Source organism: Phaethon aethereus, assembly GCF_964289735.1.
Source record: "Phaethon aethereus genome assembly, chromosome: 13".
Classification (NCBI taxonomy): domain Eukaryota; kingdom Metazoa; phylum Chordata; class Aves; order Phaethontiformes; family Phaethontidae; genus Phaethon; species Phaethon aethereus.
Genome location: NC_138589.1, coordinates 3,532,896 through 3,549,756, shown reverse-complemented (window position 1 = coordinate 3,549,756; position 16,861 = coordinate 3,532,896). Strand labels below are relative to the sequence as shown.

Sequence of the window (16,861 nt, the reverse complement as noted above, 5' to 3'; positions counted from 1 at the left end):
AAAAGTTGCATAGAAAGTTAGCAGAGAAGTCTATACATTCTGCAAGCAACATAATCAAAAGGGTCAAATAAAACCCTTCAGTAGATTTTCTTTATGTACATACATTTTTTAAAATATAGCTTCAAATCCATACAAATCTTTCCTTTTTTGGGATGTTTTGTTCTATAAAGAGTGGTATCTGTATGATACTGCTTTGGACTGCTTAGAATTCAGGGTGAGCTACTCCATGAATTATTTTCTAGTCAAAGACTGTTTCCATCTCATACATAGTAGAAGCCTGTTGCTGATCTGGTTTTCCAGTTAATCTGGGTAAAGCAAGAAAACCAAACAGACTGTCCAAGGTTGCATAACTATGGAAATGCTCAGAGTAATATTGGGCGTTCTTCTGTACACCACCAGACCATGCAGACTCTAATCTATCTTCTCCCTAGCAGGACCAATTCATTATACTCCCAACAGTATAATGAGAAACCAACTAATCTGAAAACAACTGCGTTGATGGCGATTATGTGAAGGTAGCTTTATCTATGAAGGTACTTCTATCAAGGCACAGTATTTGATTGCCGTTTTTGGTACTGAAAGCTTTGTGTGGGTTTTTTAAAGGAGAAAGAAACGTAGTAACTGATCAGTAGCATTTTGAATGGAATACAATAGTATTGGGAAGTCACGAAATCCACATAGGTCACCACAACATTTTTTTTTAAGAATTATGTGTTAGTGCCAAGAACGCAGGGAGGTTTACCATTAGCAAATTTAGTCAGTTGCATTAGAAAGCCACTATAGCAAAGAAACCTTTCCTAAAAAAAAAAAATCTAATAGTTCACATTGCATTAGGGAGATCAAGAAACAGAAAAGTTAATCTCTGGACAGCTACATGATACAGGAAAGGGAAAGGCAGAGGTTTGGTGGGTTTTTGCACACACATTTATATACAATTTGTAGCCATATAAAAAAAATCTTCTACTGCTATGCTAAAAATAAAATATTAGACTGAAAGCTTCACATGAGAAACAAACACCAATAAACCCTTACAGAAGTTTAACACACCATCTGAGCAGAACCAGGCAATCGCACGACCTCCACCACTGCTACCCCATCAACTACAGATCACAAGTGGCCTATTTCCTTAGGTTAGTCGATTTTTTCCATAGGACAAAAGCAGAAAGGTTAAAGCAAGGATCCCAACGCAAGCTAAGAAGGGGAAAAAGCCATAAGCAAAACACTCTGCATCACCGAGCCCTTCTTTCCCTTCCCATTCACCACTAGAGACCCAGTTTCTGCCAGTCGCATCTTACCTTCTTCAGAAGTTACAAAGAGTTACAAACAGACCCACTCTTTCGGTGCTTGTAACACACTCCTTGCTTGATCGCTCAGCTGAATAAGGCCATTGTAGTCATCAGGTGCATACTACAGTACAAGTGCGATATATGATAATCAGCAAGAGAAGGAACAGTTCTGGTACAGCAAGCCACACAGATGATCATTTGCAACCATAATTAAGAGCATCAGCTACAATAACTGGCAGGAGACAGTGAATTTGACAGATGCTATTTTTATGCAAGATAAAAAAACCACATCAACTGAATTACTGTTTGTAAAAATAGATTTAAAGTAAACGCATGTGGGGAATATTCTAAACTGTGTATTCGAACTGTTCCTTGTCAAGGAAGGGAAATAGTTCAGACCATGAAGTGCTCCTTTTTTCCTTCTACTCATGAGACAGCAGCATCAGGTAACGGAACTCTTTCAGTTTCCATAATCATGCTTCCAGTAATGACTCTCACTGGGACAGATGAGCATCTTCCAGCAGCATACTCAAGTGGGGGATTAGAAGAAGTGTACAGATCTCATTCAGATCTTTTATGCAGTCATAGAAATAAACGGCAGCTTCTCTAGAGTAGAGTGATAAACACTTCAGCTGCACATAATACTTGCATTAACTACACTGGTGTAGCCTATGTAAAGAAAAATCAATGTTCTGGCATGAATGCACTTTAAAAGATGAAATAGCATTTATACTAGTATAGTGTATTTCAATATAGGGAAAATAAATAAACTATACAGTGTAAATGCATCATGATAGATTTGTAGTAGAAGAATATTAAAATAAAAATAGTGACCATACAGTAGAGTCACACCGATAAATTAAAACACCCCCCCCCCACCTGTGGATCAGATCTAAGAAATATTTGAGATCCTGAATCTGAACAGTCATCATGCATACTATTGGAGGGCCTGGCACAAATATGAAATCTGTAGTCAGAAAATTGATCTTGGGCAATATGAAACATTGCTTTGTATCTATCTCATAATCGTTCCAAAATTACATATCCTGGAAAGGGACTGAGCATTCTTGCACATGCTACAAAGGCTACTGGAGTAGCTCCTGTAATCCGCAAGGCAAAATGTTTAGCATAAACCGAGTTATAGAATACCCTTTCAGTGGCAAGAAGAGTTTTCTGCCTCCCCTGAAATGGCTGTTTTGCACTAACACTTTAGACGATCGCCAAAGGCACACAATGTAGATATACTACGCTGCCTTCCTTTGATATTCCTATAATATAAAAAGTCTCCTGCCAGCCTAGGGAAAAAAAAACATATTATATTTGGGTATAGAGGACATGTTGTATCCATCCAAAGTGAAGTTGAAAGAAAAAACCAACCATCACAGTATACACCTTCCACAGAGAACAATAACCAAGAGCCCAGAGAACGTAAAAGAAAAGAACCTCCCAGAATTTTTACTACTGAATTCTAGCCACCTTCACATCTAGACCCATGCCGTTAAGGAAAAGACAAATATAAGAAGTATTTTCTAGATAGTCTCTGCCAGGGCAACCACACCGTGCAAATATTAAATTTATCAGTTCCCAGACCTGCCCTTGAAACAAATCTACAAAATGTAAGTTTACTCTTTGGAAGGAATGTCTCAAGATAGTACATACTTTAGATTATCAGTAGATATACAGTAGGTAAAAGGTCTCTTGTGAGGGACAGTGTTTAAAAGGTTACACTTGAAATCCAAAAACATGAGGAAAACATGAAAGTGGGAAAACTACCCTGCACAGAAATGTCAAAGTTGCCAGAGCTCAGGCCTAGGCCTAAAGAAAGGAAGAAAAAAAAGAAAAAAAAAGAAAAAAATCAAAACACCTAGCAATAGAAGCAACTTCTAATCACAAGACAGATAGGTAAGAGACTGCAGTTAATTAAAACAGAAGTTGTGGAACAGTAAATTCTTCAAACTTACAGATTTCAAGAAGTAGTACTGCAAACCAAGCTAGGAAATAAAGCAGGGGAATTCTTATTCCCTGTGAATGAAATGGAAACTAACTTGACTTGCCTGAGGATGTACATGATCATGAGCACTTCTGATTCTGTCTGTATTTCAGAAACACATAAGAACAAAACAAAAACATCCAACCACACAGGATAAACAGTGCAAAGCCAAGGGTAAGCCTGTAAACTCATTGCTCAGAATGGAAACACAAGTTTTGCTAGCTTCACCTGCAATGCAGTAGGCCAAATTCTGCTTCCATTTAGATTTGAAAAATACCACCTAGTGATTTAACCCCCAGTATAACCAGCTGCAAGTTCAGAGATAGATTCTAGCAGTTTGTTGCCTGTATAAATGTTACTGAGACCTGAGAAAGTATGACCATACTGAGATAAACATGAAACTTCACCTTGTATTTTCAAATACCTACCCTTAACACACAAGTAACTGGTAAGAAGTTACCAAATACTGCAATAGTTCCCCTTAAATTTAAGCGAAATAAAATTAAAAGCAGACCTCACTGTTAGTGCCTGCACTACCACCCTCTTATCCCACTATCATCTCACTCCCACTTTCCTTACTTCTCTGAACTGGAACACGGCCTCTTTTCTCAGTGCCGCTGCCTTGTCCCCTCCTCCCTTTTGAGCTCATAACTCTTGGCGGGTTGGTCTTCCCTTCCAACCTAAAAGATTCTGTGATTCTTTCTCACCCAGGGGCTTCCACTTACTCTCAGTATGTCAACAGTAGCAATAAATATATTGTCATCTACTGGAATGACACAGTAGCAGATCTCGGTTAGGCCATTACTTAATCTATGAAATAAAATCTCTATTAAAGCTTTCCTTCATCTCGTCCTATTAAATTGGATACTCTCACATGCTCATAGATGATGAACAGAGGAGACTTATTTCCTAGAATGACTGAAGGAGAAAGCAGAAATAAATTCAGACAATAAAGCAATTTCTCTTTTCCCATTGAAGCCATCAAGAAGCCTAGCTTAGTCTAGTAAGGAAGATCGCACAGAATACCGTTTTTAAATGAAGATCTCCGTTAGAAAAGTCAGCCTCAGAAGTTAAGGACATCAAGATACGGTTCTCAGCATACACTCTGGTGCTATACTGACTTCTTCCAGTGATCAGAGGTGGGAGCTAGGATCAAGAAAGATAGACACTAAATATGGAAACTAGGTGTGGGATAAGGTATGCGTTTAAAACCTAACCTAGGAGATGAAGCAAAGCATAACCTTTGCAAGTGGTTACTAAATAAGATTCTGGGGTCAATGATTAGCTCTACGGCAGGCTGCTGTATTCTTCTATGGCAGGAAGAATATGCCTATATACTGAACAAAAACCCACAACCGATCGGAACAGAGATTGCATTGAACAGCAAAGAATAGCGTTTCCTGTCCCTACATTCTTCTTGTTATCTCCCCTGTGACAGTGGGGACTTTTATAGCTCTAAGACTTGTCTGTTAATAAGGGCAAAATTACGTTTCATGAAGGACCTGTTGCTTCTTTATAGAATCCGCAGTTTACCTTACAAGCGTAAAGTAAGCATCTTCTAGGTTATTAACATTTGAAATGGCAGAGCTATTTCAACTTGAGTATATTAAGTAACTTATATTAAGTAACACTTACTATAATATTAAACAACATATTCCAACAGACTATATAATAATAATGACAGATGTATATTAAATAACACTAACTCATCTCTCCTAAAGGAGACGGCCATTTCTGACCCACAGCTACCTCCAGTATGGTGGCATCTCCCAGGCAGACTATCTGCTATGCTTCCAGCAGTGCAAAGCTTTTTTAAGATGGTAAGAATCAGAAACAAACTGGTTAATAAAGAGGTAGTATACTACACTCCTTCCTTGTACATGTAATTTTTTTTTTTTTCAAGCTAGTTTATTTCTTTCAGAAATACCTGCTACATTGAGGGGAATTATGGGACTGTCCTTGTCCCTTCACAGACTGCACAGATTTAACCAGGTCACTAACCAGTGAGACATTGATTTCCATCTCGTTTTTGCAGTTCCTACAGTGGACATTCAAAGATCAGTCTAAAAACAGCATATGCAAAGCAATCTGGGGAAACAAAAAAATCCATTGCTAAAAACAAAATTAAAATTGGAAAGTATATTTAGACATGCCCCAACTGGGGAAAAAAACCAAGGGGAAATGAAAGATAAAAGTAGTTTCCACCTGGAAAAGAAATCATCATAGGCCAAATGGCCACTTCAATGTTGCAGCTGCAATTCTAGCCTAAACTACCAACAGTCTGTCACAGAAGAGTTCCCAAAGGGAAGAAATGCAGCTCTCTGACTGTGGGGAAAAAAAAATCTAGTTACAGTAAGTCTGGAACATAGAATCTGATTTGATGACTAGGTAACTGCAACCTTTGACACAAGAGTCGGGAGAAATACCCTAAACTGGCCTTGCCAATAAAGTATATCAATTATACCTTAACAGTGCCAATGCAAGCACCAGGAACCACCTGAATGCTCTTTGGAACAGAGTGTGAAGTATTTGATGCCTGTTCCCAGAAAGACAGCTTGAAGATGGTGCAGCTTTAGCCTCTTTCTTCAAGTATGGGAGCCAACAGACAGAAACAGCAACACTAATTTACTAGACCCAGTCTCACAGATGCTTCTTTCCACACAGGCAACATTTCCAGGAGGAAGATAAATTTAGGAATAAAGCAAAACAAACAGCATACTATATTCCGAGTGCATGGGGTGAGCATATAATAATGTCAGATGACATATAATATTGCCAGATGACTTCAGATACCAGTCAGTGGGAATTCTTACTGTACCACATCCTCTTTCCCTTCCCTAGTCAGAAGGTGCTATGCCTGGAATTGGCACACAGACGATGGGATATCCCTCTCAGGCTACGAAGTGTCAGATTTCAAAAGGAACCCATAGGAAATAGAGAATACTTCTTTGTTCAAGCATGCATTTCAGAGAAAAAAACCCTAATCCCTAAAAAAGTCAGTAACAATGAGGCCCGCTGTCCTGATACGAGAGAGAAATGTTGTTAATGCCCTTGGAATTTATCCATCCATCCACCCACTTCCCTTCATTTCCTTATTACTGTTTTAAGCACAAGCCACCCTCCTCCACCGCAACAATGAGCCTTGAATTCTGGGTCCCTGACAACTTGGAGGATTAATATACTGCAAAAGCTCTTTTTAACTCTGGGTAAAAGGCACCTAAACCCAGTACAGGTTTCCAGAATAGTATTTATTTTAAGCTTCTTTGTGTACATGTTTTTATGTAAGAGAAGTCCCTACATTTGCATCCCAGCCTTTTCCAGCAAATTCAGACTTTAAACAAGGCTCAGGTGGTGACCACGGCCCCTAAATCTTAGTCTTCCCCTAGTTTCTTTTTTTCACTAGTTCTGAATGAAATGTACTGCTATACTTATACACAACTTACCTAAAAAGCAGGTCTGCTTTCTAAGAACTAACCCACATGGTCTTTTTCAGGCAGACGTGAGTTCACTTTAGATTCACACCAACCTCCAAGAAACTGGGCAACTACTACTAAATGCATGCTGAATCCTGGCTATGACGATAGTTGTGAACTAGCTTTTGGGCAGCTAAGACCATGGGCATAGTTAAATTGCATCTACTTGTACTTAAACCTAACAGTTCTTGTCAGAATACCAGCTCTGTCAATGTTAGCAATAAACCTGCATTCTCAGAAGGAAAAAAAAAAAAAAAATCATTATTTGGAGACTAGAAATATTTCTCATTTATTCATTTAGTGGCTAAAGAGTAAAATCCATAGAAGATTTAGCCAGTAAAGAAAGACGACTATTTTAGTGGAAAATTTTGTTCTGATATGCACAACTCCACATAAATCCATCACCCAACTAGTACACCCGTCCCTTTCTCACTTCATTTCTCTCACTGCTTCTACAACTGTGCGGAGTGATGGCCTGAAGTAACACTGAGAAATCTGTTGCATGTAATTACTATCTTTGCACTACGTCCTCAAACTTTTCCCCACAGGGTCTGAAATATGAATTATTTTTCTTCATTCTAGAAAGGTTTCTTCACAATCACATATTTTTCAAATTATGAGGGAAGTTTCCTGTAAATATCTATAGATCTCTTCAACATAATGCCCAAAGACCAGCATCTGCTGAGTACCTGCTGTTTTAGCACCTGTCAGAGCAACTACTGTCATCCCTTTGTCCTATCTGAATTGTATGGTGGGGTTTTTTTGTTGTTGTGATTTTGGTTGGTTTCGTTTTGTTGTTGTTTAAGTATGCTGTAGCTGTATGGTTGGAGTCAAATCAATGGCCCTCTTGGATTACAGCACAACGAAAAAGCAATTTAACATCAACTGCTTACTGAGTCAGAGTGTACTAAATATTATCTCTTTGGAAGATTACAGTACACTACAATATTATACAGAAAGGTGATGGGGAAAATTATCATCTCCAAGGTTTACTATTAAAATTCTTCACATGTTTTTCAAGACTGTTTAATGCAAGATACATTAAACACATGCAAGCTAGAAGGAATTTTCAACAACAAAAACAAGAAAGCAGAACTACAGGAAGATATCAAGCTGCTGAACCACTAAACAAAAGGCTAGTGTTGATAAAATTAAATTAAAATTAAAATGCTGATCTGCAGATTTTTACGTTCATTATTATTAGAAGCATGTACTGATGTTGAGACCAGCTTGTTGAAGCCCATTATAAGCAAAGTCCATCTCTTAAGAGGCAGGTCTGGTATGAAAGGTGCTTTCACTTAAGTAGCAATATGTGCATACATGCAACATACAGAGCCCATGAAGACGGAAGGAAAAAACAGAAGAGAATAAAGCAAGAACTAAAACTTAAAATCTGTTCCTTTCAGACAAGGACATACAAAGACCAAAAAAAAAAAAAAAAAAAATCACCCTTCAATCTCAGCATCTCCAATCTGGTTCCCAGAATGCCAACATTGAAGCCCACTGAATACCAACATCAATACAGAGATTAAAACCATGCCGAAACCACTGACGATTATTAGGGGCTCACTTTATAAACGAGCAGAAGCATCGTGCAATAAATCCTTGGGAAGCAGCAGAAAGTGAAAAAAAAATAATGTGAGGAGCAAGGAAAGGGGAGGAAAAGAGGAAAAAAAGATTAGTTATTGCTCCAGAGACATAATATTGTCCCAATACAGTAAGTCACCACCTCTTTTTCCCCCTAAAGGAATGAGCGAGTATAAAACTAGCATTACCACATGCGGGATTCCAAGAACAATTCAAAATAATTCCTTGGCTCCTTTATAAGATATTGAACCCGATCTCATTTGGACAACATCTTCTAAAGAAATCAAAGAGGTGACCAATTTAATAACAGTAACTGATGATGACAGGAGGTTGCAGCAGAAGAACATAGTTTTCACCTTGTGGCAAAATTCCTATTAATTTGAAACATTTAGTTGTGCAATACAAACATTATCAAACGCTCTCCAAATGCAGAAACAAGGAAAAGGGAAAATTCAGCACCAGGCCCAACATCCAGATTCACTAAACTGAAGATTTAGCAGAAGAAAGCGCTACTTGATGTTGTCACTGACCTGTTCCAGGCACAGACAGGTTCAGGTCACATTTTTCAATGGTGCACTTACACTTCTAGCTCAATTTCAATTTAGAAAATAGGCTTCCCACTTAGAGTTTTAATACACCCACCGTCCGTCCACCAAAAACCCCAGTCAGTTGAAAAAAACAAAAGGTAAAATATCAATGGCTAAGCAACAGATGACTGATTACTACTGTTTGTCTGGAAGTCATAAAAGCCACAAGTAATTGGATTTAGTTTGAAGTCTGGAAATACCTGTTGAAGGAAAAGCCCTAAATTACAACAACATTTAGCTGCTTTTTAATGTTTGTCAAAATTTATCATGCTTTTTATAAAAAGCTAAACTTCAATTTTTTTTCCACTGAAAAACCAAGTATGCAAAACTACTTGCAAACATAAATGTAACATTTGAAAAGATGCCACAACAGGTAGAGCACTATATCTTCCCAATACGCAAAACTTGGAAGATACATATTTAAGTATCTCAGTCTACGTTCATTTACATAGCAGACATTTGGCTCTACACATTAAAGCCCATTGTCCTTTAAGAATCTTAAAGAAAAATGAAACAAAACATACAATGCCTGAATGTTTCGTATTAACTGTTACCCAACTTACAGCACTTTGAAGGACAAACGTACAAAAATTGACTTCTTTTCACACATCTCTCTTGGACAGTGGTTTGAGACCCACCAAGAGGACTGTAAGTCAGGGCTTCTGAGTAGTATCAAAAGGGCAGATTTGGTATTTCTGTAAGTGCTGTTATCCACAGAAGTTAAACACTCACCAGAATATACCATATTCAATTATCTTTCCTTTTAGCAAACATGTGATGACAAAACATGGTTATAGATACAATATCCTCTGAGATGAAAGGCAGAAGACATGGAAAGACCCATTCCATGAATTCAGATAAGTGCTGCTGGAAAAAAACGATTGTACAAGGTGCTTTTTTTTTTTTTTAATGTTCCTCAAGAAGGTAAGTTTCTATGTATTTGCTCACTGATAGAACATTGAATCAGTACATACTGACTGAAGTTACCTATAGCATGTAGAATATTTGCTATCAATACAAAATGGTTTGGAGAATAGGGTTTTCCTTTAGGTTGCAATGTAATGCAGTTTTAATGGAAAATGTTCCTGTCCATAACCAAAATAATTAGTCCTCGAAAGAGTGTCTCACAGAGGCATCTGTATCTCTCCTTTTGCAAGGAAGCCACCACACCTAGGTCACAGCCTTTTGCACTAGAAATTTGCTCTCAGCAGACTTCAACACTTAAGTCTTGAATGTCACACACTGACCCTACCTAGGGCTCCCCCAAAAAAAGGCCAGGACTAAAAGCTTTTGGCAGCCCTCACCTTCCTCTGGCAGTCCTTTCACAGCCCCACTCACACAGCAGCTCTGCGCTTTCTCCCTCTCCAAACTCAAACCCTAACCCTGGACACTAAATCACTGCTTTCAAAGTAGGATATGTCTATTATATAGAAAATAAGGCAAATTGCATATTACATTTCAGTCTGCCAGTTAAATATGCAACATTGAGCTTGCACACTTGTCCAGAAATTTCCTACAGCACTCACTTGCTCAGCTTGATCCCCACTGATCGTTACTCAGAGGTCCAAATACGGTATTAAGGAGAGGGACTGCATACTAACCTGGTACCCCTGGAAGAAACTGAGTATCTCCTTCATTCCTGTGTTATATGGCAAACCCTGCATACGGACTAATGCTCCTGGCTGGGGCAGAATCGGAGTGTGGGTGGCAGTGGCAGCAGCGGCTACAGCTCCTGGAGGAGCTGCAATATACCCCACGGTGGTAGGGGATACTGGAGGACTGAAAGAGAAAGAGGGATAAAATAGTTATGAAAACCAATAACTAGTTTTAGCACTCAGAATAGGCAAACATGAAACTGAAAAATTAAATTTGAGAATAAGCCCCAAAACCACAGAAAAAACAAGCAGCCCTGGTGTGGACTGCTTTGTGGACTTTAGTTAACTTCTCTTCAGCATCTGATAATTGATTTTTATAGAGAAGGGAGGGAAAGGAAAATAGCTCACATTTGTAGTCAAAGACATAAAGAGCAGCATTTGTTATTTCATAGGGGAGGAGAAAAATAGTAGCTACAGATTACTTGTTCTAAGACTGTTAATAAAACCGTAAAAGAAAAAAAAGAGGGTGGGAAGAGATCACACTACGAAAAGCAGGCAAGGGCCCAAATCTGGTACTTCCAAGCCACGAAACAGTGAGCGAGATAGCATCTCTGGTCAGGGCCTGTCTAGCAATTTACCAGATACTCAGGCTAGAAGTGTCACAAGCCTAGGATTATCAACGAACAAGCTATTTCCCCATGGACCCAAGCACCAGACTTCAGGGAACCATGTTGATACCATCTATGGAAGGGAAAAGGTAGAAATCTTCTGCTTTGCTTACACATGTAAAGTGTGCTTCGGTCTCACTGATAGAAGAAATCAAACCTAGTAGACACCTATGGTGAGTCTTTCAGTATGGAAACAGTATTCTAAGTACAAAAACAAAGTAAGGGATGAGGATAGAGGCATGTATTGCCGCAGCTTCTCATTTGGCCAAGAAATAGAACCGCCTCGATGACATTGCCGCAGTGCCAAAACCACTGTTAAATATTAGACCAACATTATCAGGAGATTCAAACAGAACCTACAGAAAAGTCAAACTTCATTACAAGGCCACAGAGAATCAGTTAAAATGGCTACTGCCTCTGCCGACGAACATCAAGTTCCCAGGATTATTTACCCCAGCAGTACATATTTAAGAGCTGTTCACAGGTGACCACACAGTTGCCTGCTCCGCTGAGACAAAGTGTCAAGAGAAGCAGCTAAGTCTAGGGGTTACCTGGGGTAATAAGCTGTGTAATTCATATAAAGCTGAGCAGCCTGAGCTGGGTAGTAGGTAACAGTTGGAGGAGCAGCCGCAGAGGCCTGGGGAGTCCTGGTGGTTGGCAAGAGAGCTTGTGGCTGGTAAAGCGCTGCCTCTGCTGGGATCACAGCTGCCGTTTGGAAAGCAGCATAAGCTGGTGGAGAAAGACCTAAACCAAACCAGGACACAGCAACAAAAAAAAAAAAAAATCAGAACCGAGATCTCTGCTACAGGAAAGGAATTATTCATCCCAATGTGATTAATACCATCTGGGCATGATTAATGAACACTTGTGCGAAGACTGCTCTCTAGCCTCTCCCCTGGAGACCCCTGCTGCATCACCATGAATGACAACTGGGGCATTTGAAATGAGCAATTCCTAAGAGTTCACAAATCCTAGAGCTGAGCAGCCTTGTCCATATATAAATGGAAAGTAGGGAACTTCAGAGTCATTCAAAGAAAGCATAAAGCCATGTGCATAGAGAAAGCAGGCGTGCACACTAACACACCATCTGTTCTTCCTAACAGAAGTTGTACTCTGTGGGACGGAAGTACCATAATATCAGCTACACATGAACATCTACAACTACTGACCATGAGTCTTCATGTATAAGCCTCTTGCAAGTTCAGAAAGTATTTTTAGGATATAGCAAATGGGGGGGGGGGGGGGGGAAAGTACTCCACTAGATCACTGATGCATTTTGATGAACAAATACCCGATTTGTATAGGAACATTAAGCTTGGCTTGGTGTGCAGTCAAATTGTTTTTATATACTATATTTGGCAGCTTTTTACTATTTTGCAAATACACATCAGCATCTACTTTGTGATTTGGTAGTGAGACTAATTAGAATGGTACAGTAAAGTTCCATTATAGTTCTGCAACAAGGTTCACTGTAATCTTAAATAAAATAAAAAAATTAAAATCCATCCAACTTCACCACTCTCTGATCTGTTAGTGTATCATCTCAGTGGGTGTTTTTCTTCAAAAATAAGCCCATAGAGTACCTTCTCAATGCTCTAAGGCAAGATAGCAAGAGCACTCATCGGCAGCTAGAATATAGCATTTCTCCCCCTTTTAAAAATCCCTCTAATTCCAAGTAGGTTTCACTACAGGCAAGTCTACCGCAGAGCTCAGAAGAACAGTACACCCATAAAAAGCAAAGTGTGCAACAATTTCACTGGCAAGGCCTTGCTGCCCTCTACTCACCACCGAAAATACAATAAAAATGCCTCTGATCAGTCCCATTATTGCCCAAAGGGAACAATTCCAATCTCCGCATGTATACAGATGGATGATTATTGATCATGGCAAAACCCAAGTCAAAAGGTGAAAGGCCACAAAGCTTCAGCACCTACCACATATCAGCCTTTAGCAGCAGAGAGCAGAAGAATTGGAGACTTACATGGTAACTTACATGGCGGTGGGGATAAGCCACTACGATTTAAAGTGCCACCCATTAAAACAAAGTTCATCTCCTCTCCCGAACACTGGAATACTTCCACATAACGGTCCTTCATCATTTTTTTGTGACATTTTTGAGCCACCATAAAGGCTTTGTCAGCAGATTTCATTTGGATAAAAGCATCACCCGATGGTCGTCCCTTAGGGAGGGGGGGAAATAATCAGAAGTCAATCTGTTATTAAAACAACCAGCACACAAGAAATGCAGAAAGCACTAAGATCAAACGTCTACTGAAAGTCTGTATTGTTCTTCCTCATCTGGCACCAATGACTAATAACTCAATAATTATCTTTAGGAGCAGAAAGGCAAGACTCATGTAACCAGTGCCCAGTTAACACAACACTACTTCTGTCTTCTGCAGAAAGAAATAGGGAATAATTTAGCATGGAAACAAAGGTCGGAAGCCTCTAATCCAAACGCTGTTCAAAGCAGGGCTAATTTTCAAGTTACATCAGGCCGTTCATGGCCTTCTCCACTTGAAATCTGCCCATGTCCAGAGGTGGAGATTCCACAGCATCTCTGGGATCCTGTTTGGGTGCTTAACTAATTTCTCATTGTGATCTTCCCCCCCGCCCCGCCTTTTACCCAGTTGGAATTTTCCTTGATGCAGTTTAACAACACTGTCTTTTATCGTTTTGCTGTGAAGCTCTAGGAAGAGTCTGGCCTTGCCTTCCCTGTAACTACTTTTTAGGTAATGGTACAACAGTATAAAGCTCCAGACATGCTTTAGTAAAGTCCATAGCTACGTTACAAATTGATTTCCAGGTCTGATTTTCTGCAACCTGTATATATATTGCTGTTTATATAATATATTAAATGCTTTTTTAAACAAAAAAGCAAAGCAAATACAGTAGAACTCTCTCATTTGTTCTCTTTAATACCTCAATATTTCTGCAGCTAATAGAGTTTACTTTTAACATGAGACAACAGGGAAAAATATCCCTATGATTAGGTCATTAACATATATCCAAAACACAATTTTTAGTTGCCAACTTCCTTTAAAGCCTCAGAAGTCTCTCAGGAAGTTAGAAGCTAGGAAAACCTAATTTTTCCACAAATACCACTCAAACAACACAGCTAGCATTGAGCAGAAACCCTGAAGCTGACAGAGCAGCTATGCCACCTAACGTGAGATATTTCTGTCTTGTGTATTTCCAGCACTTGCCTGAAACACAGGGGACTATTTAAGAGAGCCTCCAGGATAAAGCTGTCATTAAAAGAACAAGCTTCATCCTCCCCAGTCTTAATGCATCCATATATAGAAAGAAAAGCAAGTGGCTACGTAAAAAGGGAAGAGAAATGAGGAAAACACAGACAAATAGAACATAGTATTTTCTCAAGGTTATAGAGGACCTAAAGCACAGCCAAGAACAGGTAAGAACCCCCTGACTTCTAACCCTGTTCAGCACCTGGGAAGTTAGCCCTCCCAAGCAAAACACTGTTACCTGTTGATTAAGGACCATGTGAACTCCATGGGGCTTGATATCAGCTGTGGAGTCTCCCATAAATTCCAGGATGTCATCAATGCCAGCAGTGTAAGGAAGGCCTCTGAGTCGGACACAGTCACGTATGCTGCCCGTGGCAATGGTATATGGTGGGGGTATGACGGGAATGATGGGTGTTGGGAGAGTGGGAATAAGAGGTGTTGACATATATCGATTCAGTACCTGTTGGCAAAAAAGCACATTGAGAGAGATTTACACATCACCTGGCGGAGCACAGATCCATTCTCACAACTCTATTTCACCCATTTAAATAAATACACTTCCCACATTGGGGGGGGGGGGAATCTTCTTAAGTCAAATTATTGTGGATAGTTTCCTGTTGGGCATTTGAAAGTTTCAAACTCGGAAGGGGAGAGGGGAAGTCAAATAAACTTAATTTGCCCAATGACAGACCTTTTAATCTCATTATAAAAAAGTTATAAGCAGTTATAAACATACAAAAGTCATAGCGGTTCATTTTAGAATATCCCAAAAAGGAACATCTGAAAACCACATCTGTGCTAATAAACCAGTATTGGCACATACAATTCTTACTTAAGTTAGGGTAAGCTGAAAACAGTAATTTTAAAAGAACTGAGGCCCGAAATAACTAATAAGTAAGAACACTAGCTCTAATTCATTCCTAAAACATGATCGGTTAAGTGAGGGTGCTTATTTTAACCTGAGTGTTCAAATCCAAGTGATATTTTTTGGGAAGAAAAAAAAAAAGGGAGAAAGAAAAAGAAAAAAAACCCCAGATTTAAAAAAAAGGGAAAAGAACTATAGGAGACTTTGACCTCAACTTTTTATTTTCTCTTTACTCGTTCCCAAATGACAAAAGGAACATAACTTGTTGTCGGGGTCTACTGCTGAAAAACCATATTTAGTGATGATTATCACAAATAAAGAAACACATTCTACCAAAAGAGGTACCAAAACAAGATGTTGCAAAGCTTTAGTTTTGTCAGTGACGATTCAGCCTAGGGAGTTTGTCTCAATAGAAGCCTTTTTTCAAGAATCTAGTTGTAGCACATTTCAGGCCAGAAATCTTCCCCCTCAGTCATGTACAGAATATTGCAATTACTTTGTATCAACACTAAGTAGATGAGAGCTGGCTTTACCTGTTGTGATTACTCAAACAAGCAGCCTGTAACTCCCTAAAAAGTCATCTCTTGCTCATGCAGCAAAAAAATTTAGGGTGTCACCCTAGAGAGCTGTCATAGGGAAGTAGAAGTAGTAATGCATATTGGTAAAATATGAGTTTTATCCAGGTCTCCCTAACAAAAGTGAGAGCAGAGACTTGGTCAATGTGACAGAGTGGTTTTGTTCCATAAACAAAAAAATAATCTCACCATGCCATTTCACTTAGTCTTCACGATACACATATCGGATTCTAGTACTGCGATACAGAGATTAGAACAGCCAAAAGGTGTGGATATTCTATCCCTTGCCCCATCCCTTCTATGGAAGGGATTTCTCATGTCACATAGGTCGAAACAGTAACTGTGTTAAGTCGTTATAGCCAGTGATTATGCAAAGACCAGATCAAATCTCACAACAGTTCCCTTTGGCATTATCAGTCCAGAAATATTCTGTCTCAGGCAGAAAAATGCAATAGACACTGTTTTTCACAGGCTCAAGTTGCTGGTGACAAAATAAAACGGTTTTACCAGTTTAAGAAGGTGATGATAGGAACTGGTGAAGGGATAGAGAAAAAAAGTGAAATATATTATCTTAGGAAAACAAGTATTTCACTTCCTTTCACCAAAAATCAGATATATCCTGGTAATTCCTAGTTTCCAACAAAGCAGTTGTAGGAAAAGCTGACTTAATGCATCCAGAGTTGGATTTAGTGTTAGAAATTCTGTACATGGAGACCAGAGTTTTAAGACAATACTGCAGATTTTCAAGAAGCATTACTATAATACTACCAATCTAGTATATTTTTAGAATTATATTTGTGATTTCAGTCAACCTTTATAGAAGAAAATTACCCAATGATTTTTACTCTACAATCTGAGGGATGTTACCAAAAAAACAAAGTGGCAGTAAAAAAAAAAAAACCCCAAACCACCACAACAAAAAACAACGCTGTGCAATTTTCCATGCCAATCAAGAAGCACATACTGCCCTTTCTAGAACTTGACGTC

The 16,861-nt window shown here is 39.0% G+C and overlaps 1 protein-coding gene across 1 annotated transcript in view; it reads right to left on the bottom strand.

Annotated features, from left to right (window-relative positions):
- Positions 1-1,317: 1,317 nt before the first annotated feature.
- The window catches only part of ESRP2 (epithelial splicing regulatory protein 2), a gene marked incomplete at its 3' end in the record, with an annotated part of 42,900 nt that continues 27,356 nt past the window's right edge, over positions 1,318-16,861 (bottom strand). Inside the window, exons 11-15 of the mRNA XM_082005847.1 lie at positions 14,673-14,894; positions 13,180-13,366; positions 11,738-11,930; positions 10,525-10,702; positions 1,318-1,407 (exon numbers count right to left, since the gene is read on the bottom strand). Of these exons, the coding sequence (XP_081861973.1) occupies positions 1,318-1,407; positions 10,525-10,702; positions 11,738-11,930; positions 13,180-13,366; positions 14,673-14,894 (870 nt within the window). The remainder of the gene's footprint in view (positions 1,408-10,524; positions 10,703-11,737; positions 11,931-13,179; positions 13,367-14,672; positions 14,895-16,861) is intronic.